The 22311-nt window shown below is 38.3% G+C and overlaps 1 protein-coding gene across 1 annotated transcript in view; it reads left to right on the forward strand.

The window, feature by feature from the left end:
• LOC139467993 (rhomboid-related protein 2-like) overlaps positions 1–22311 on the forward strand; it is a 93665-nt gene that overhangs the window by 17880 nt on the left and 53474 nt on the right. Inside the window, exon 2 of the mRNA XM_071249624.1 lies at positions 2913–2936. Coding sequence (XP_071105725.1) covers positions 2913–2936 — 24 coding nt within the window. The remainder of the gene's footprint in view (positions 1–2912; positions 2937–22311) is intronic.

A 22311-nucleotide genomic window follows, 5' to 3' on the forward strand; every position in this document is an offset into this window, starting at 1 on the left:
TGAATGTCAGATTAGGTTTCCCCCAGTGGCTCGCGAAGAAAGACGGCCATAGTTATGTCAGACATGGAATTTATGTCTTTCCTATCTCAACTATTTAGCTCTGAAATGTGTAAAATGATGATTCAAAAGATTAATGCCTGATTTACTGTTCTGCCTTTATTTGGGTCACAGTTTATTAGGAAGGAATTGTTCCATGGAGCGCTGCATGACTTTTTGAAGTCATCTTGCATTTACCTTTATGTTATTCTTGAGTGAGTGTGTGAGTGAGTGAGTGCTGCATAACTTTTTGAAGTCATCTTGCATTTACCTTAATGTTATCTTTGAGTTAGCGAGTGAGTGAGTGCTGCATACTTTTTGAAGTCATCTTGCATTTATATGTTAATGTTATCCTTGAGTGAGTGAGTGCTGCATGACTTTTTGAAGTCATCTTGCATTTACCTTAATGTTATCCTTGAGTGAGTGAGTGAGTGAGTGAGTGCTGCATGACTTTTTGAAGTCATTTTGCATTTACCTTAATGTTATCCTTGAGTGAGTGAGTGAGTGAGTGAGTGCTGCATGACTTTTTGAAGTCATTTTGCATTTACCTTAATGTTATCCTTGAATGAGTGAGTGAGACAGTGAGTGAGTGCTGAATGACATTTTGAAGTCATCTTTCATTTACCTTAATGTTATCCTTGAGTGAGTTAGTGCTGCATGACTTTTTGAAGTCATCTTGCATTTATGTTAATGTTATCCTTGAGTGAGTGAGTGAGTGAGTGAGTGCTGCATACTTTTTGAAGTCATCACACATCTACCTTAATATTGCCCTTGAGAGAGAGAGAGAGAGTGAATGAGTGCTGCATACCTTTTGAAGTCATCTCGAATTTACCTTAATGTTAAGAGAAAAATGCGTGCAGCATAGATAAAAAACAAAGTCATGACAGTGGGTTTCAGAAACTTAAGATGCCATGTGAGGTTGCAGGTTCGATTCTCGTCATCCATAATGAAAAAGTTTCATTTCTTGTCTTCGATTTTAGAACATTGGACGTTTAAAACACTAAGTCCAAATTCCATCTGGTGCTCAAATCATCAGGTCTTTCAAGCAAAAAGTAAAACCTAAAACCAGGTCTTACTAGGAAAAAGTAAAACCTCATACCAGGGATGAGGCCTTACTAGGAAAAAGTAAAACGTCCCAAGAGTTATTATGAGATAGGAAGAAACCTACAATACAATAGGTAAAAGTAGGTTTATAAGTTCATGGAAAATTTAAGTGGGAGTGAGTTTGTGTGACCAAAATTCCAACGTGCCATATCATGGCAATAGATGCAAAGTATTTGCTTAAGGTTTTGTACCCATTTGGGAAAATGTCGTCCGTGCAAACAGGAAACACTTTCACCACTGGACTACTCAACTGCCCGGGGAAAGTTTAAGAAAAGACATTATTTTTAAAGGAATTATGTAACAAACTGTCGCCTAGAATTGAATAGTAATTTGGATTAGTAATCAGATACGGTCCTTGTTATCTTTAAGGTGTTGAATTACTGAGATGCTATAGCCGCAATGACTTTCTGTCATTCCAATTGGATGGTGTGCTGTTTGCATAAATGTCTAACATCCTCCCTGAAACCATTTGATTGCTGGAACTGAAAGTGTTTGGAGGATGCTTCGGAGTCTTCAAAGCAGAAAATCCCAGGTTCAACAAGACTGCCGCTCAACTGACTCAACTTTTGAAAAGCTCAAGTCTTCTTTGATGATCAAACTGTTCAATTGATTGTGAACTTTCTGGATAATATGACTGTTATGTGTCGAGTACTTAAATTGATTAAAGTATCTTGTTTGCAAATCCAATAATACCACCAGTGGCTTTCTTGATACATAGCAAAATGGCTCAAATAGAGTAATACCATGCACCTTTTCTTTGACAAGATGATCTTAGTATGTGGCAAAAGAGAAAAAAACCTTATCTAATTTGTGGTTTTTGCTCATTTTTTTTTTCTTCAGAAAGACATGTGTTTTTCTTTACCTTCTCATTACATGACATTGTGAAGGTCGAGAAGACAGCTTGGCTGTTTGCTTTCTCTGTACAGTGAACATCTGTATCATGTTTATGGTGAGCTCTAATGGACGGTTGTGTTACCCTAGTGACGAGTGTGGGGTTGTGGATGAAACTACCTCTCTTCATCTTACCTTATCATTGACACAGTTTGTTTCCTGGACGGAAGTCATGTACATGTTTGTGTGTATGTGGCTGCTTGTACTAGTGAAGACTTATTACAGTTATATAGAGCTAGCTCATGGAGATACCATGCTACAGTTTAACATGGATACCCTACTGAGACACTGTATACAGACTCTGAGCCAACCAGGCCTTGTTTTATCCACTTTTAAATGCCGAGCACCAGGCAGGGTAACAACAAGTAACATCTTTGGGTATGACACAGCCGGGATCGAACCACTGACTGGCTGGTCTTTCCACTGGACCGGGCAGTTGTCGCTTTTGCATGGAAATAAGTTGGACTTGATATAATAAGTTAGTCTTTAATGATAATATAATGAAAGAGGCATGAAACGTCATGTTATACACGCGAGTGAAAACACAAATCTTTATTTAAAAAAATCAAAGCACATGGGACCCAGTTGTCAATACATCTGCTAAGGTGTGGCAACTTGTTGTGGTGTGTAGAGTGATGTCCCTTAGATGCCAGGATCTGCCAATTGAATCTCATAATTGCCCTGCTTATGGTTCCTGTTCTGTCAGGATCCTACCTATGATCCTACCTATGATCCTACCTAAGATCCAGAAATTGTGAATGCAGTAATGCAACTGGTGTCAGAAGCATTAATGCCTTCAGGTTGGTCTTTCTTTTACTGTACTGGGAATAAAACACAGTGATTGAGCAAATATCCTAATGAACTGTTTTTTTATGTTTCAGAGGTGGAAGCCACTGTTTGACCAGGTGAGTAGGTCACTTCTTTTCCTTGTAGCTCTCATGAATAAATTAATCTTTTCCATTTAGCTCACCTGCCCTTTTAGAGTCAGTTATGTCTACATTACAGTGCATTGTGTCATGTTAATGTATAGGTTATTCTGATGCTGGTAGCCTTGCTTCAGTCACTTTCAGTGTTGTTTAACTTGAACTGTCATTTTGTCAGTAGTGGTTTTTGCCATCAGTCACAGTCTCACATCCCTGATGTATGGCAGAGCATCCATGTCAAACTCAATCATCTTTTTGTTCTGATATTTTTTATGAAAGTCACTGGAAACCCTGACTTTGACATTAAGGGATTCAAATCCAAAAGATGAACATGATGCCTTTACCATTTATTGAAGCAAGATTTATCTGAATTGTCTGTGTTATTATGCTGTAGTATTGCTGAAATGTAAGCTGTGGCGGGGGAGTAGTCCATCAGAATATATTTGCATATATTTCATTTTTTAATATTTTTGCAGTAATTTTAAATCTCCTTTTCTCAATGCTTTCGAGATTTGTATAAGTAGTACCAGGGTGTTTGGATTCAGGAGTGAGCAGTGAGAAAAGTTAGATGATAAGCAGGATTCAGGTGAGGGGCAGTTGGCCTACTCACTACACGCATATAAAATCAAGTCCCGTTAATCTGACATGGTTGGTTGCATATGATTATGTTGGATTAATGAGTTTATCGGATAAACAAAATTAAGTAGTACCAACGTTCGTCGGTCATAGTTCGCAAAAGGTTCTTCTGACGTGACCTGTAATGGGATGTCCTTGGCGATAGTGAGAACTTGCATCTGATTTTCATGAGTTTGTCGGATAAACAAAATTAAGTAGTACCAACGTTCGTCGGTCATAGTTCGCGAAAGGTTCTTCTGACGTGACCTGTAATGGGATGTCCTTGGCGATAGTGAGAACTTGTATCTGATTTGAATGAGTTTGTCGGATAAACAAAATTAAGTAGTACCAACGTTCGTCGGTCGTAGTTCGCGAAAGGTTCTTCTGACATGATCTGTAATGGGATGTCCTCGTTGATAGTGAGAACTTGTATCTGATTTGAATGAGATTGAGCTAATCTAAGCATGTGATTAATACTGTATTCTTTATTTAAAGCATTAATTGTTTATTGTTAAGCAAAGTTTATCTCTGCAGCTTTGTCTCGTCTCGACTTGTCTCGAATCAAAACACTGGCTGTGTACTTGCGGGCAGATGACCACAGAGTACGCTAATCACTGTGTCAGATTAACGAGACTGATTAATGAGTGATTTCCGTAATTCGTTGCAAATAAGGTGTATTGGAGTCAAAGTGCAAGACAGTTGGATTAACGGGTCTAAATAGCACTGATTTAATCGGTTCCCATCATTAGTGTCGGATAAAGCCAATTGTCGGATTAACGAGTGTCACATTAACGAGACTTGGCTGTATGTTGTAGAACAGTTGTGGTCATAATCACCTATAGCATCTCTGTGAGAGTCAAACAGTTAAGAGGCACTACACAAAATGCAGTGTCCATTAAGCGATCTTAGCGCCATGTCTGTTGTAAGACTGTGTTAAAGTAAGGGAGTTACGGCCACCTTGGCGCTAAGATCGCTCTGTAAAATGGTGCCCTGATTTTGTAGTATGAATCAGGTCATTCCAGCAACATTTTTTTATTATCAATATAAAACTAGTAATATAAGATTGACCTAATTACTCAGAGACCAGCTCTTAGACGTCTTTGTGGTCAGAGTTCCCTTTCTCTAGTCAACAAACACAGCCTTCATAATTCACACTTGTCCGCAAGTCTGAGACTACTAAACTATGTGGAGGACAATTAAACATCCATAGATGGTAGTCCTCAAGGACATTTGAGGGCTATAAGTTTTTCCAGCTTTCAATTCTTTGATTTTACTACACATCAGTCAAGCACGACTAGCTACAAATTCCAAAGACTAATGAAATAATGTTTGCACAGTTCTCTGTTCTAGCTTTACGAATCAAATATTTCTAAGGCTGCAGAAACTTGTTATGGACAATATGGAATTGGAAGCTATATGTGATGTGGGGATCAGCTTGAGACTTTTCACAGATGAAAAAAGGTCTGTTGGGCATTCTGTATGGGTGACAATACTGGTTGAGGGCAAATAGGAATGATCTGGAAACTTTTGTGTTTGTTAACACAGAGAGGTTTGACAAGGGATCAGTTCGGGTTTAGATTGCCTCATTTTGTGTGATTCCCCATAGATTGGTCTCTGTCCAGTGTTAGGTAATGAGGTGAAGTCCTTCGTTCCATTGTTAAATGTTTTGTCTTTACTGCTGGTCCCAATGGACATCAATGCCAGACCTCACTGTGCAGGAATAGTCAATGAAATCATGCAAAGTCGGCCCATCTGCAGAACTGCTTGTCAACATACTTTCAGAGCCTATCAGACATGCTAAGGCCCTTCTAAAATACCTCAATGTATTTGTTGTCACCACCAAAGCAGAAGCCTGCTAATGCCAGGTTGAGGAATAGTGCCAAATATCTTTCACAGTGGTCGGACTGTTTTAGGCTTTTTTTAAGTCCATTGAGGTGATATGCATGCATGTGGTGCTGCCCATAGCATATAGGCATATACCATATATAGTATATAGGTAATATCAGGCTGGAGTCAATTTGCTGAAGACATTATTTTAATTACCTTTCCTTTGCATGTGTTTGTGATGGGTGCCATCACAGGAGCAGGATATGCTCACCTTTTTTCGAACACAAGGTATCATCACTATATGATGGTGATTCATAAATAGATGCTTCTGAAATAGTCAGAATCCAACAATGAACTCTGGTTTAAACAGAGGTTTCTGGTGATTATGGAAAGGGTTGTTATTCGTTATTCGTTTTTCTTAATTCAGTCTGGCAGTTGATAACCACACTTATTACACTCTAAAAGCTTGGCTCCTGAGAGTTCTAGGACTTCCGAACTGTAGGCCTCAAACTCAGCATGTTTTGCCCCTGAGAGTTCTAGCGATTCCAAACTGTAGGCCTCAAACTCAGCATGTTTTGCCCCTGAGAGTTCTAGGGATTCCAAACTGTAGGCCTCAAACTCAGCATGTTTTGCCCCTGAGAGTTCTAGGGATTCCAAACTGCAGGCCCCACTCAAAAGAACAGTTTATGAAATGTTGTGACTCATTTAGCATGTGACTTTGTTCGAAAATTAGCCCCAGGTCACCCAGCAGTGGATGGGTACCTGGTAGGATGTGATGTAAATAAGAAATGCAGAACATTTCAGAGCCTAATGGGCTGCTTGGGTTTTAGGCTGAGTCAGGAGTTGAGAATGCAAGGTAATAATGTTGCGCCCTGTGTTTAGGTGGGGATATCGCACAATATAGATACCAGCATTAAAATGACTTCATAACCCCTATAGGTATTACAGGCTGTAGTTGGACATCATATACATTGTACATCAGCTGAGATCCTATGGTCACCATGTCTTCAGTTTAAACATTGTGCGTGTGTCTATGATCAGGAATGAAGCCCTCAGCCTGTTTTGGTGAATGTGTTTCTGGCCATGCATATTTCAGTTATTTGGACCACAGTAGTGATAATTATACTAGGCCCAGTTTAATGAAAGAACAAGTTTCTGTACTATGAATGCCTTTCCATCTGGGGTAGAACAGGTCTTCAGCAACCCATGCTTGCCGTAAAAGCGACTATGCTTGTCTTAAGAGGCGATTAACATGATTGGGTGGTCATGCAAGCTCACCAACTCGGTTGATGCATGTCATCACATCCCAATTGCTTGGATCACTGCTCATGATGTCAATCACTGGATTGTCTAGTTCAGACTGGATTATTTCCAGACTGCCATCACATAGCTGGAATATTGCTGAATGCAGCGTTAAACAACAAAAAACAACACACAACCCTCCATTTCATAACCATTTTGTGATTGCAACAAGATGCGTCTTGACTATTTTCGACATATTTATCTTGATTGAACTCTTACCTTCTTCATGCACTTTGTTTTTTTTATCTCACACGATCAATCCCTTCCTCAGTCTATGACGGAGGCAGGTTTCTAGCATGTCAGAAGACAGTTTTGCTGTGGCTGCTCATCAAAGATTGATGACACAGGAAGCAGGAGCTTACGTGACTGATGGCAGAATAACAAATCCTGAAACAGAGATACACATCTTGATAGTAGAGACAGGTTTCCACAGTCATGGTTTGGTATTGACAGGTTCTGATAGTCATAGTCTGGTTTGGAGTGTCATGCTTTGGTGTAGGCAGATTCAAGCATCATGTCCGGTTTAGAATTTTCTTGACTTGGTTTTGGAAGGTTCAGTGTGTGTGTATTTTCAGTATAATGTAAGTTATAGTTATTTTTAGTATCATGTAAAGTATAGTTGTTAAGTATCATTGTATAATGTAAAGTATGGTTATGTTCAGTATGGTGTAAAGTATAGTTATGTTCAGTGTGATGTAAAGTATGGTTAGGTTCAGTATGGTGTAAAGTATAGTTATGTTCAGTATAGTGTAAAGTATAGTTATGTTCAGAGTTAATGTAAAGTATAGTTATGTTCAGAGTTAATGTAAAGTATAGTTATGTTCAGTATAGTGTAAAGTATAGTTATGTTCAGTGTGATGTAAAGTATAGTTATGTTCAGTGTGATGTAAAGTATAGTTATGTTCAGTGTGATGTAAAGTATAGTTATGTCCAGTATATGTAAAGTATAGTTAGGTACAGTGTGATGTAAAGTAAAGTTATGTTCAGAATATGTAAAGTATAGTTATGTACAGTAAGGTGTAAAGTATAGTTATGTTCAGTATAGTGTTAATGTAAAGTATAGTTATGTTCAGAGTTAATGTAAAGTATAGTTATGTTCAGGGTTAATGTAAAGTATAGTTATGTTCAGGGTTAATGTTTGGTATGACATATGTTTAGTTGGTTGTGTATTCTGGTGGGGTTTCCACTGTTCCAAGAGTCAGTATATAGTTTGAGTTGGGTTAGATATTGCAGGTTGGTGCTTGTCTCCCCGAAGCTGATCAATCATCAATACCCATTGCTCACTGTCAACAAAACGGATGACTTATAATTTTCAGGCAATTCAGATTAAATGAAGGGAAGGAAGGAAATTGAAAAAAACAACAAGTTCTTCTAAAACCAATTCAAATTTTGTCAAATTTTTAGAAAAAGAACTTTTTTAATGGTTTATGGAAAGTTATGAGATTTAGAACTTACGATGGTGTCCGACCAACCTAAAGTTGCTCTATCAGGCGACATGATGCAAGACAACCGTTGAATCTGTGTAAAGGAGGTGTTGGGTTGAGTAATTGAGTAGACCAATCATTAAGGCACACTCTGTATGGCTGACAGAAAGACGGAGTGTTCCGAGGTGGAAAGTGACTCCTGTATTGCAGGAGACTTCCTGCCTGGTCACTGGGTACAGCAGCTGGAGGGAGTCTTAAACAACCTGCACTATAGTGGTCAACTGGGACTTGATGATGAATTACTTTCATCAAAGAGAACACTAGGTGAATAGGTTTGAGGGAGTGACAACCGCTCCTGTGTGGGTTAAGGAGTATATAATAGATGGATTGGGGCCATATTACCATACCTACCCTAATTGTTGGTCATGGGGCGCGACACTTTTTTGCCCTTGTCAATTAATACCAGAAATGATCCATCGTAAATTCTTCAACAAATTGATTACCGGAATTTGTTCTTCGGAATCATGGCCAATTCTTCCAAAATATATTTGGTGAGGGAATGTTGATTTTATGAAAAGAGACTACAAAAGCATCTTTCCGGGGATCCTAATATTCTATAAAAGAAAGCTGGGCTATGTATATTCATTGTTATTGCAGTGTAAAACTCTGCCTGTGACTATAACTATAAAATGCATTCTTTTTCACATTTACTGTAGTCTGCTCTTGTTTGGGCCATTCGAAGGTGATCAAATAGTTAATAGAACCCTATGTCTTTCCTGGATAAATTTATGTAATTTTAATGTGATTTAATTTTTGGGGATAGATATTTCTCTTCAACAAAGTGTTTCAAATCACAGTAACATATCTCTGATCACTATTTCAGCTATTTTTAACTTTTCTACGCTTTGGTTCACCTTTGTCTTACACATTAAAGAACATTATAAATAAATTCAAATCCTTTGTGAAGTCATTTAAAATTTATTTGTTGGTTTTGAGTGATATTATCTTTCAGTGTTTTTGTATAACCTAGCTCAACACATCAATTTTTTTTTCTGATTTCATGATTCTGGTGATCTTTTTTTAGCTGAGACATTTGTTGAGAGTGCCTTTTAACACAGTGTAGGGTAATAAATGTCACACTTTTCCCCATCTCTAAACAACTCTGGACATTTTTTGGATATTTTCAAAATAAGTAAACTGGAGCACTCCAAAGTCTCCAATACAAATAAAACTCAAATAAGCACTCAAGAAGCATGGAGTATTATCTTTCTCCTACACTACTGCATTAGTGAGTGAGCTCAGTTAAACCCCACTTTGAACAGTATTTCATTTATAACATGAGTTGTCACCTATGTATTGAGGAAAGCCTAAAGTGATGGTTATACATGTTACTGACAAACTAAACATTATCGAGGCAAATCATTGGGTTCTGGCACACATAAGGGATGCAACTCTGCTTGATGAATTGAATGACCTCAGATGACCTGGCCACCTGTGCACAAAATTTCGATATTTTTCTGTGCCATTTAACACACAAATTATTAGAAATGTATGGGTTTCTAAAGGAATAGAAGAAATATCTCTTAATAAAAGTTGTGAAGTATAGCCACAGCACTTAAGCTAGGGCCATTTCCTGCAAACCAATCTTCATCTAGTCATGTTGGAACTATTTCTGTTAGGCATGAACCATGCAAACCTGGGACTATGCGTACATAACCATTCCTGAAGAACAGATTGATTCGGCATTTTTCACAAAACTTTCACTTTGAAAGCGTATCATATTTCAGCAATTTGTTCATAGTGTGGCAGCATGAAATATTTAATATGATCAATAAAATCCCCATCTTCAACAATCATTTTCCCTTGAAGAAGAGTTCCCTAAACACCGAGCGTAGACATGGCATGCATGTTTCCAATATTGCCTTTGCAATTCCTAATGTAATTCTGCCAGTCTCCCTCTCAGGACAACCGCAATGGCTCAGGCTGACTGTGCTTCGTCCACACTTACCATGCGTCTGAATACACCATTGTGATGTTTCTCACCTACTGTATAATAACGCCTTTACCTTCAGAAGCCTCTCATGATTTCAGAATCAAGTGAATTTCACTCCTAGTCATATGTAGTTTTCATTATAATGGCTTTTCCTGCGAGAGCTTGTAATGTTTTGGTATCAAGTATTTTCTACTCTTTGTCATATGTAGTTTCTTTATGATGGCTTTTCCTTTGGGAGATGATCATACCCTTGAAGTCAAGTCTTTTTGATTCTATTAGTCACATGTAGTTCCATTATAATGGCTCTTCCTAAGGGAGTTTATAATGTTTTATAAATCATTTTTTTTATTCTTAGTCATATATAATTTAATCTTTACTGTTCCTGATACCAGAGAGTCATTTTCATCAACAGGGATATCGGTTTTTGTGATTTTTTTTTAAACTTAAAAAATATAATCCTGTGAGGGAAGTAAAATATGGCTTTCTTAAAGTTCACATGAAATATTAATCATCATTTACTTTTTTAACTGTCTTCTGTCACATGTAAATTGTTCCTGTCTTGGTTATTGTGAGCAGGGGCTTAAAATGGAATGAAAATTAGACAAAATATGCATAATTGCAGGGGCTATTTGTGGACTGAAAGTTCACATGGTCTTCAGCGTGCTTCCTAGGATTCTGTTATTTAGTGGGGAGATCACACAGCTTTATTTATAATCTTTGAATGCGTGCCAAAGATGAAATACTGCTGCCATCGAAAGTATGATCAGAAGCCATTTTACCTGCTTAATTTCATATGGCTGATCATTTACATTTTCATTTCTGTATGTTTCTTTTGTGCTGGGTTGTGAAAGAAGACCACTCACATCCTAAACATTCTTTTTAATTTCTATTCTTTCGCAAGAATATTGGTAAAAGAATTTAGATGGAAAGATTTTTGAGTTTCTGATAATGAAAACTGCTCTTATAGCCTGTTTGATTGGCATTCTTGAAGTTGGTGAGTAAGTAAGAAAACATACAATTTTATGGATACCAGCTTCTGTTTTATTGCATGTAGTGACGTTTGACTGAACATTTGGCTTCATCCAATCATCTGTGTGCTACTTGTTATCGTTTACCTGTTGTTGATGTTAACCTGCTGCTTATTACAACATATCATGCATATACAGTGAACTACATTTATAATGAACACGCCTAAAATGAACTGACCGATATAACGAACCTATTTCTGAGTCTTGGCCATTTGTTGTATATATGCAGTACATATGCTTGTAATGAACTACAGTTATTACGAACTAAAGTTATTGGTCCCTTTGAGCTTGTTATAACCATAGTATACTGTATACCTCTCATCACTGGGTTGTTGTCAATCCAGCTTGATAACGGTGTAAGAATCTACATCGAAACATTTCTACATGCAGTAAACCAGAAGCTGTTGTCCATAATGGTGTACGTTTTCTTGCTCTTATCATCTAAAACTGGCTTCCATAAGAGATATCTTTGACGCGACGTTAAACCTAATTATACCTCACCTACCTCACGAAATCTTACAATGAAATTTCATCACAATGCATTTGAGACCATTGTGGCATTATTTGTCACCATAATGTCACAATCAAATGACAGTACTAATCTGTCTGCCACTGAAGCTGGTTAGCTGTGCTTTGTACACTCAAGACACTGGTTATTATCGTCTACAAACTGAAAGAGTTGGAAAAATGATTTTGGATGATAAATCTCATCCTCATGTCTTTTGATATCAAATATTCCAACACTTGTAGAACCTTAAGCTTTTATAGATATATTTGATATCAACAGACGCTTGGGAGAGATTCTCAATGTACCATCAAACACCTGTCATCAAACAACTGATGGCTTGACATGTTGGGCACAATAGAGTTAGTAAACAGTGTACAGTATCTTTATACCTGCAATTTAGCCAATCTCATTAAAATCAGAACTAAGTTCTTGCGGCCGCTAAACAAAGATCTGAGGACATCCATTACGGGTCACGTCAGAACGACCTTTCGTGAACTTTGACAGACCACTGAAACAACTAACAAGAAGTCGACATCAGCCAATTAGAAAGCAGCTCTCTTGAGCTTTACAGCACTCGTTTCAACCTGGCAAAAAATATGTTGATACAGTTTATGATTAAAATTTTAAAAACTGAACAAACGAACATTGTGTAATATATGGTTGAAATTGTAAAGCAGTGCTTTCCACGTACTGTGCAACACCTCCTCCGTTCAAATGTTTATCCCACGGAAGCGAGAGATAAGACGATAATTTTGACGAATCAGTCGTATGGGCCGTAACTGTCATTTGGAATATCCTGTGTTAACTTTTTGGAGGTTGCATGATTAGAAAACACATTCCGACTGTCACTTTCATGGTTTGGTGAGCGACGCTTTGATTGGTTGGATGAAAGGTCGTTCTGACATGACCTGTAATGGGATGTCCTCAGATTTTTGTTCAGCGATAGCGAGAACTAAGATCTGATTTTACTGAGATTAGAATTTAGCAGGAATTTACTGTCCCATGTGCTGCCCATTGTGTATTACCAGAGTGAGTGAATATGGGTTTCAACCGTTTTTAAGCAATATTCCAGCAATATCACGGCGGGGGACACCAGAAATGGGCTTCACACATTATAGCCATGTGGGGAATCGAACCCGGGTCTTCGGCGTGACGAGCGAACGTTTTAACCACTAGGCTACCCGACCTCCCCGTATTACCAGAAGGTCATGTTCAAGGTCAACTAATCCTGATGGACATGCAACACAATGTCTGTCAATTGTACTTGCTACTGTCCGCCAACCCACTGCCTGATAATCATTGTCTGAACTTTATCTTGTGCTGCAACCCACTGCCTAGTAATTGTTTTGTCTTCAGAATATTGTGTGCCACACAGATCAATGCCCATCAAGCAGTACTGTTTCCAGTGTATTCGTCAAGGGGTGGGTGAGTGCATATTGTTTGTGGTAGCACAGGATCCCGTTATACTGCACAGGTGAAGTCAAGGTTGATGGCAGATGGGTGACAATGTTCACCTTAAGGCTTTCTGGGGCTTCAGTTCTACCCCACACTGAAACACATGTTACATGTGGTGTTTCCATAGGCTAGTGACTTTGTTTGAATCAAGAATCTATACAAGTGGAGTCAACCCAATTTACTTACCACTTATAGCCAGCAGTGGGCTGCTATTTGTGATCCTTCCACTTTTAGCTCACTTGACTGATAGTCAAATGAGCTTATGTCATGCATTGTCCATCATCTGTAAGTCCGTCTGTCATAACTTATAAATTTTTGACAGCCCTACTGAAACTCAAGGCCTATTGTAAGAGGATCCCCGCAATGATGTCTCACCTTGCTTGCAGAATTCCAATCCAATTTTTAATATGGCCACCGTTAAGGCAATATTGAAAATGTCATTTTTAGCCATTACACAGCCATTTCTACAAGTACCATATGTAAACATATGAGTGTGTGGTCAGACATGGCCATCACGGCAGCCATATCAAGAAACCCATTAATGGCTATTAATTAACCATTTCTTTTCAGGAAGTGTTGAAATTTGGCAAAGGTATAGTTAGTTGTGGTGTCCAACATATGTGTTTGTGATACTGTGAATTTTGACCTTCATTCAATCATAATAGTTGGTGCCCTCAAAGAGAAAAATCTGTAATGGGAAATAAAAATCAAAGTACTTGTAGGTGCTAAATTGGAAAAACTCAGACCCCAACTCACACTAGCTTCCTATCATGTTATAATCAACTTATCTGCATATATTTTTGGAGCAATGACAAAAAAGTAGGTTGCCATGGAAACCAAACTTTACTTGGAAAACAAATACATGTAGTGCAATCAAGATTGGGAGAGGCTCTTGGTAGGATGGTCCCAGGCAACGTTTCACCACGCCATACCTTGTGATTTAGGAGAAAAAAAGCGATATAATTTCAAGCAGGCCTTATATGTTCACGGCCAATGGGCCATCATTTTGGCCAATTTGACTACTATTACTTCATGGCTGTTGAAATCCAAAACAGCTATTGCTTGAGATGATGGGACCCCTAGCACTCCTTCTAGGGATGAGTAACATGACCTTGTGACCCCCATTATCCCAGACACTGACTTCAGTGGTTGAAAGACTTTTGCATTTTCGTTTCCTCTGATAATCTTATCTTGTTCAAATCAAAGTAATTTCGATTGTAGGTACTTTTGTTAAGAATATATAAAAATCAAATTTTACATATGACTTAGATCTCCTTATTTTCATTACCAATAAGGAGATCTAAGTCATGGCACACTGTTTGCACTCTTAACATCTTTAGTGTTATAAAAGATGTTGCAAAAGTATATTTCTTTATAATTTTAAGTCAGGTGATCAGCAGAGCCTTGTTATATTTTTCAAACTTTAATTTATACTGCAAAAATTGTCTAAATGCTTTGGCAAGGTGGACATGAACATTGTATTAATTATGAATTCAATTTGATTATTTTGAAAAAAAAACAGTGTGGATTCCGTTGATTTTTCTTGCACTGTACTAACAAACTAGGCATGCTGTGAAGTCAGCCGAAGTCGTGTCAACATGTTTGGGTCATGCAGGTGGTTGGGTTGTTTAATGTCATGCTTTGGTTCATGACAATGCCGTATCTGTTCGCAGCTGTTTGAGTTCACATCGAAAGAGAGTGGTGATGACATTTCCTGGAAGTATTTGTTAATTTGATTGGTTTCAAAAGATATTCCCACACATCAAAGGAATCAATAACACCTGCACATTGTATCATCTTCGTAGGAAAAGCTATCAACAAATGTTGATGTCTTGTTGAAGGTCCTTTAAAGTACATTATCATCCATCCCTGCTCATCTTTAGATACAACCCTACAAAGAACAGTGTTCTGTGACCTTCCACCCTACAAACAACAGTGTTCTGTGACCTTCCACCCTACAAACAACAGTGTTCTGTGACCTTCCACCCTACAAACAACACTGTTCTGTGAACCTTCCTCCCTACAAACAATGTTCTGTGACCTTCCACCCCACAAACAACAGTGTTCTGTGACCTTCCACCCTACAAACAACACTGTTCTGTGACCTTCCACCCCACAAACAACAGTGTTCTGTGACCTTCCACCCTACAAACAACAGTGTTCTGTGACCTTCCACCCTACAAACAACAGTGTTCTGTGAACCTGCCACCCTACAATGTTCTGTGACTTTCCACCCTACAAACAACAGTGTTCTGTAACCTTCCACCCTACAAACAACAGTGTTCTGTGACCTTCCACCCTACAAACAACAGTGTTCTGTGAACCTGCCACCCTACAATGTTCTGTGACTTTCCACCCTACAAACAACAATGTTCTGTGAACCTTCCTGCCTACAAACAACAATGTTCTTTGACCTTCCACCCTACAAACAACAATGTTTTGTTAACCATCCACCCTACAGACAACAGTGTTCTGTGAACCTTACTTCCGGTATATCCACAAGACTATATGACAAGACTGTATGACAAGAGTGATGACGACAGCTTTCCAATAGTCAGCTTTCCTTTTTAGTTGAGCAATATTCCAGCAGTTCCAGCCTTTGGTGTGTACATTTCACAACTTTTGAGGTACAATCAAGTATGCTCTTTCTACAAAGATTTCAAAGACCTTCATACCACCTTTGCCTAAACGTTATTTGATTCAGCATTCAAGGCCTTTTTAAATCTTTCAAAAGTCATATGGTAGTCATGGGAAGGACATTTGCAAATTTACCATGTTAGAAATTCTGCATTTTGACTTTACCATGTTCCCATGTTTTTTTCTGGTGAACAGTTGTCTTGCCTGCATGTGTTTGTGATGGGTGCCACTGGTGGGGCAGGATACGCTTACCTTTTTGTGAACACCTGCATTATCACAATCTGATAGAGATGCATAAACACATGCTGATGATATCGTACAATGGCCTCTACTTTTAGCAGATTTTCTTATGATTATCGAAATGGTTTTGTCAACCATGCTAAAAGGTTTTCTGTTTTTCTGATATAGTCTTTATCACTGAAAAGAACACCAAGTGTTTTATGTTTCAAATCAGGACTAAAGATTCATCTTTTTTGGTCAATATAACAAATATATATATTAAAATATTGTCAACAGTTTGAACATACTTAAGTTTGTCTCCCGCCGTGATATTGCTGGAATATTGCTAAAAGCAGCGTAAAACCATACTCACTCACTCACTCTTGATATGATGACCTTGAGGTAGCATGTCTGAAGCGATGTCAAATTTATGATTTTGGCATATTAAAATTTATCACTCCTGTGTAATTTGACCTTTTGTTTAAATTTCCAATTGACTGAGATATAATAGCATTAAATCAATACAGTTTTTTAATTACATGGCTCATTGACATATTTGTTGAAATCATTGTTTTTGCTCAATAATGATTCTCATCAGTTTAACAATTCCGGCACCGAATACTGAATAATGCCTGCCAATGTGTAAGGAAATAATGTTTATCAACTTAAGATAATGTTTGCAGTAATTTCCTGTAGCACTCTCACCGCATGTGAGACAGACGTGACATGACACTGTCACGCCATGATACACTGGATGGTGTCATGCTGGAATAATGTTATGTCATGATACAACGGATGATGTCATGATACAATGAATGATGTCATGACACAATGGATGATGTCGTGATACAATGGATGATGTCATGATACAATGGATGATGTAGTGATACAATGGATGATGTCATGATACAATGGTTGATGTCATGATGCAATGGATGATGTCATGATACAATGGATGATGTCATGATACAATGGATGATGTCATGATACTTTGGGTGATGTCATGATGCAAAGGATAATGGGGTGATACACTGGAAGATGTCATGATACAATGGATGATGTAGTGATACAATGGATTATGTCATGATACAATGGATGATGTCATGATACAGTGGATGATGTCATGATACAATGGATGATGTAGTGATACAATGGATGGTGTAGTGATACAATGGATGATGTAGTGATACAATGGATGATGTCATGATACAATGGATGATGTAGTGATACAATGGATGATGTTATGATACAATGGATGATATCATGATACAATGGATGATGTCATGATACAATGGATGATGTAGTGATACAATGGATGATGTTATGATACAATGGATGATATCATGATACAATGGATGATGTCATGATACTTTGGGTGATGTCATGACACAATGGATAATGGGTGATACACTGGAAGATGTCATGATACAATGGATGATGTAGTGATACAATGGATGATGTCATGATACAATGGATGATGTCATGATACAATGGATGATGTAGTGATACAATGGATGATGTCATGATACAATGGATGATGTCATGATACAATGGATGATGTCATGATACTTTGGGTGATGTCATGATACAATGGATGATGTCATGATACAATGGATGATGTCATGATACAATGGATGACATGACAATACAATATTATATCATACAATGACTTCTACACTTCCATGACAACTGACCATTACTTTTAAGCAGTTCTTCTGATAAATATATTGATCCAAATAAATATTGTATTGTGGTATCTATTTTTCCAAATGGTACAGGTTTTTTCAAATTTACAATTGAGAAATATAAGATATACGTCATAAAATATTTTCATACACAATAAAAAGTGCAAATGATTTCTTGGACCCAATCACATTTGGAGAATGTATTTCAACCAATCAGATGGCAGCACATACTCCCATTGATTCATTCGTGACCAACTCGTGTTATTCTGGGACAAGCCGATTAGCGACTCGTGCCCCTCTTGTGGCCATTTATGCGACTGGGTTCCGTCTAAGCGCAAACAGGCATAAGAAAAAGAATTGTCAACTTGTTGTGTAATGATTCACGTATATTTCCCCCATGTCATATATGTTCAAGATGTTATTTAAAACACATCGGAACTTATGGTATTTTTTACAGTATGACTGAACACATTTAACTGTACCTAGGGTATATTTTCAAATGCAACGCATGGGTAAAATAAAAAATTATTCCCAAGGGATTTTTTGATCGAAGTACTTGATGTCATACACGCATTCTGATTGGTTTGACATATTTTCGCACATAACTTTTGTCTATAGGGGGACGAGACTTCTTGGAGGTTACGGAAAGGGGCGAGTGGTGACGAATGCCATTGATTTTACAATGAGTAATGACTTCAAGTTTTTTTGGACAAGGTACATTTTAGGGGCATTGGATGACCTTGTCAAGTTAAAGCATTTGCTTGCCACTCTAACTGACTTCTATTCCCACCTTGGTAAAAATTGTGAAACCTCTTGTAGGTGTCCATGGACATAGTATTGCTGGAATATTGCTAAAACGATGTAAACATTACACACTATCACAGTATAATCTTTCACAATCAAATTAACAAGTCTTTGCAAAGCTAGCAGACAAACCAGACATGAAATAATGAGACAAGAATGTTTAAAATAGATTTAGTTGAATTGAAAGGTTGTCTGACAGACGGTTATAGTGATTGGCTTTCAGCAGCAAGGTGGATCCCGAGTGAGCGTGGCAAGGTGGATCCCGAGTGAGTGTGGCAAGGTGGATGTAGGCATGTTCAGATTATATCAACCAAGGCTTGGTCAGCAGTTAATCAAGGATTAGATTCAATGTGCTGATAGGAAGAACTATCACAGTCAGTCACACTAGATGAAGGCTTGATACCTGATGAGGCCTTCTGTTGATATGCATCTTGGAGATGCTGGGAAGTATCTGCTGAATCGATAGATGATGACATAGCTTAGACTGATGTGGCACAGGATATGGATGTAATTGAGTGAGTGAGTGTATAGTGTTTATTCTCTACCATATTAGGGAAGCTGGATAGAGGGTGATTTTAGGAATTACAGTTTTTCTTGAAATAACTCAGCTTTTCAATGGTCGCCGGTACTACTTTTCATTTGTTTGGTCTTTCAGTCTATCATACACACGCTGACATCCATCCATCCATCCATCCATCCATCCTTCCTTCCTTCCTTCCTTCCTGTCGTCTGTCCGTCCATCCACCATCCAACTATCCTTCCTTCCATCCATCCATCCATCCATCCACCCATCATCCATCCATCCATCCTGCCAAGGTTGACATAGAAACTTGTTAATTTGGAGTTAAGTTTAATGAATACCATGTTTCTTTTGTTTCGCATATTGTTTTGTATGAATGTAAGTGACACAAATTTACTAAATTTGAATGGTAATAGCGAGCTTTTTAACAAAATCCAATATGTTGTGATAAGGTCGCCTGTTAAAAGTTGCATAGGAATACATTTGTTTTGGGGTTGCTGCTGCTAGACATTTTGATGGTGGTTAGGGATGGGATGTTGAGATATTTGCAGACAACACTCTCTCGGGATCTATGACATTACTCCCTTTGGGAAAGATAAACCGTAATTCCTTATAGCTCGTTAGTTATTCTCTTAAAATGAAAAGTGGAGAAAAAATAACGTGAAAAGCACATTTTAGGTCACCTGACTGAAAGTCAAGTGAACTCATGTCACAACATGTTGTCTGTCGTGTGGTTGTCTGTTCGTCTGTAACTTTTACATTTTGACATCTCCTCTGAAACTACAAGGCCTGTGGAAATGATTTGTTTGGAGATTACTGCTGCTAGACATTTTGACATGGTTAGGGTTGGGATGTTGAGACGTTTGCAGTAAACGCTCACTCAGAATCTATGATGTTGCTTCCCTTGGGAAAAATATACTGTAATTGCTTGGAGCTTGTCAGTTATTCCTATGCAGTCAGCAATATCAGGCTACATCTCAGCAGCTTGTAAGGGAGTAGGGCTGGGACGATTCCAAATTTACTACCCGGGTACCCACCACACTACCCAGATACCCGCTATATGTCTCAAGACTTGTGTGTAAAATGTCCGATTGGGAATAGTTTGACCGTAGCCCTGGTAAAATGTTTTTAGATATTGTATAAAACGATCTGGTCATGCATACACTGAAGTTTTATCTTTATTCAAACATATAAATGTCAGAAGGAATGGGTGCATAGTCAGAAAGAAATGCGAACATAAGTGACTTGAGTGAGTGAGTGAGTGAGTATGGTTTTATGCCGCTTTTAGCAATATTCCTGCAATATCATGGCGGGGAACACCAGAAATGGGCTTCACATAAGTGACTTGAAGTGTAACCATGTTTCAGATATTTTTTGTCATTTACCAATATATCACGTGACTTACCACATGTCCGGGTAGTCCTGTGGGTACCTGGGTCCTACTCAGTACCCACCCGACCCGAAGACCCAAGTGGCCCTTCCCAGCCCTATAAGGGAGACACACCATTTAATATTCTGCTGTGAAGGGGAAGGATCATTGAGTTTTTTGTCAAAGATAGGATATTCTTTTTCAGTTGCTGTTTCAAAACATGCAATTATTTTCTGATTATTTTCTGATAAATTCTTTCACAGATCATTTTTTGTCAGGACATGTGTCATACCCAGCAGACAAGTTAATTTTTGTGGTACAACCTGAGGACTAAATATTTTTTCAATATATTTGGGAAGAGATTATTTAAAAAAAAAAAATCCCAGCTCTGGAATCATCTCTGCGAATGCCAATAAAGATATTTGGATGTGGATGTGGCTGGTGGATAACAACAGAATGTGGATGTAAATAGACATTGGGCAGGAAAATAAAACAGATGTAGGTGTAGATGCTTGTGAAGGTATGGTTTGGATTGATGTTTGGTGTTGGTGGATGTAAGGGTTACATCAATGCATATTCATTGGTTGGTTGGTTTGTTGTTTTACGCCCCACTCAGCAATATTACAGCTATATGACAGCAGTCTGTAAATAATCGAGTCTGGACCAGACAATCCAGTGATTGATATCATGAGCATCGATCCATGCAATTGGGATCGATGACATGCATCAACCAAGTCAGCGAGCCTGACCACCCGATCTCGTTTAGTCGCCTTTTACGGCAAGCGTGGGTTGCTGAAGACCTATTCTACCCTGGAATCTTCACGGGCATCAGTGGGTAAGAAATGACACAGGGGCAACCAGGACATGATAGTAATTGGTCCATTGCATCATTGCCATTCTACGTTTTGGTTGTTTGTTTGTTTGTTTGTTGTTTAACGCCACACTCAGCAATATTCCAGCCATATGGTGCAGTCTGTAAATAATCGAGTCTGAACCAGACAATCCAGTGATTGACATCATGAGCATCGATCCACGCAATTGGAATTCGATAACATGCTTCAACCAAGTCAGCGAGCCTGACCATCCGATCCCGTTAGTCACCTCTTACGACAAGCACAGTTGCCTTTCGTGGCAGGCATTGTTTGCTGAAGACCTGTACTAGCCCAGATCTTCTAGGTAGTTGTATTGATCTTTGTGGTATATACTGGAGAGAAGCTACGAGTACATTAATGTCCCCTCTGACTTAGAGTACTCACGTTATGAGACAATCGTGTGGGTTCATGGATCAATTTAGTTAAATATTTATATATCTCAACTGCATCACAGTTTGCACCTGTGAAGATCCAGGGTAGAATAGGTCTTCAGCAACCCATGCTTGCTGTAAAAGGCGACTAACGGGATCGGGTGGTCAGGCTGCTGACTTGGTTGATGCATGTCATCGATCCCAATCGCGTGGATTGATACTCATGATATGAATCACTGAATTGTCTGGTCCAGATTCGATTATTTACAGACCGCCATCATATACCTAGAATATTGCCGTTAAACAACAAACAAACAAAACATGGAATCTCAGATCGTATATATTAAGCTATATGACATCACAGATAGTTCTGAGTTGCTCTACTTACATCATATCCCATCATGTACATCACTGGATCGATGTGTCATGTTAGAAAACTTACTCCAGTTCATCATGTGGGCATAAAGTTTGAAAGCTCACAGTGTAATAATTTCAATGATTGATTCCTGCTATTTACCATCATCCACATTTATTTACCATCATCCACATTTATTTACCAGTAGCTGTATAAGTTTGTTTTTCATTGACAAGATATGTTTACTTGAAAGACTTTTTTATTTGTGCAATCTGAGCAACCTCAATATTGGCGTACATTCATTCCCATCTCCTAAAGTGCCATCCAATCTCATGGTTAAAAAAACTATTTCTTGACCTTCATGTTTGAGAAG

Source organism: Haliotis cracherodii, unplaced genomic scaffold (genome assembly GCF_022045235.1).
Source record: "Haliotis cracherodii isolate W230 unplaced genomic scaffold, xgHalCrac1.p SCAF_2, whole genome shotgun sequence".
Classification (NCBI taxonomy): domain Eukaryota; kingdom Metazoa; phylum Mollusca; class Gastropoda; order Lepetellida; family Haliotidae; genus Haliotis; species Haliotis cracherodii.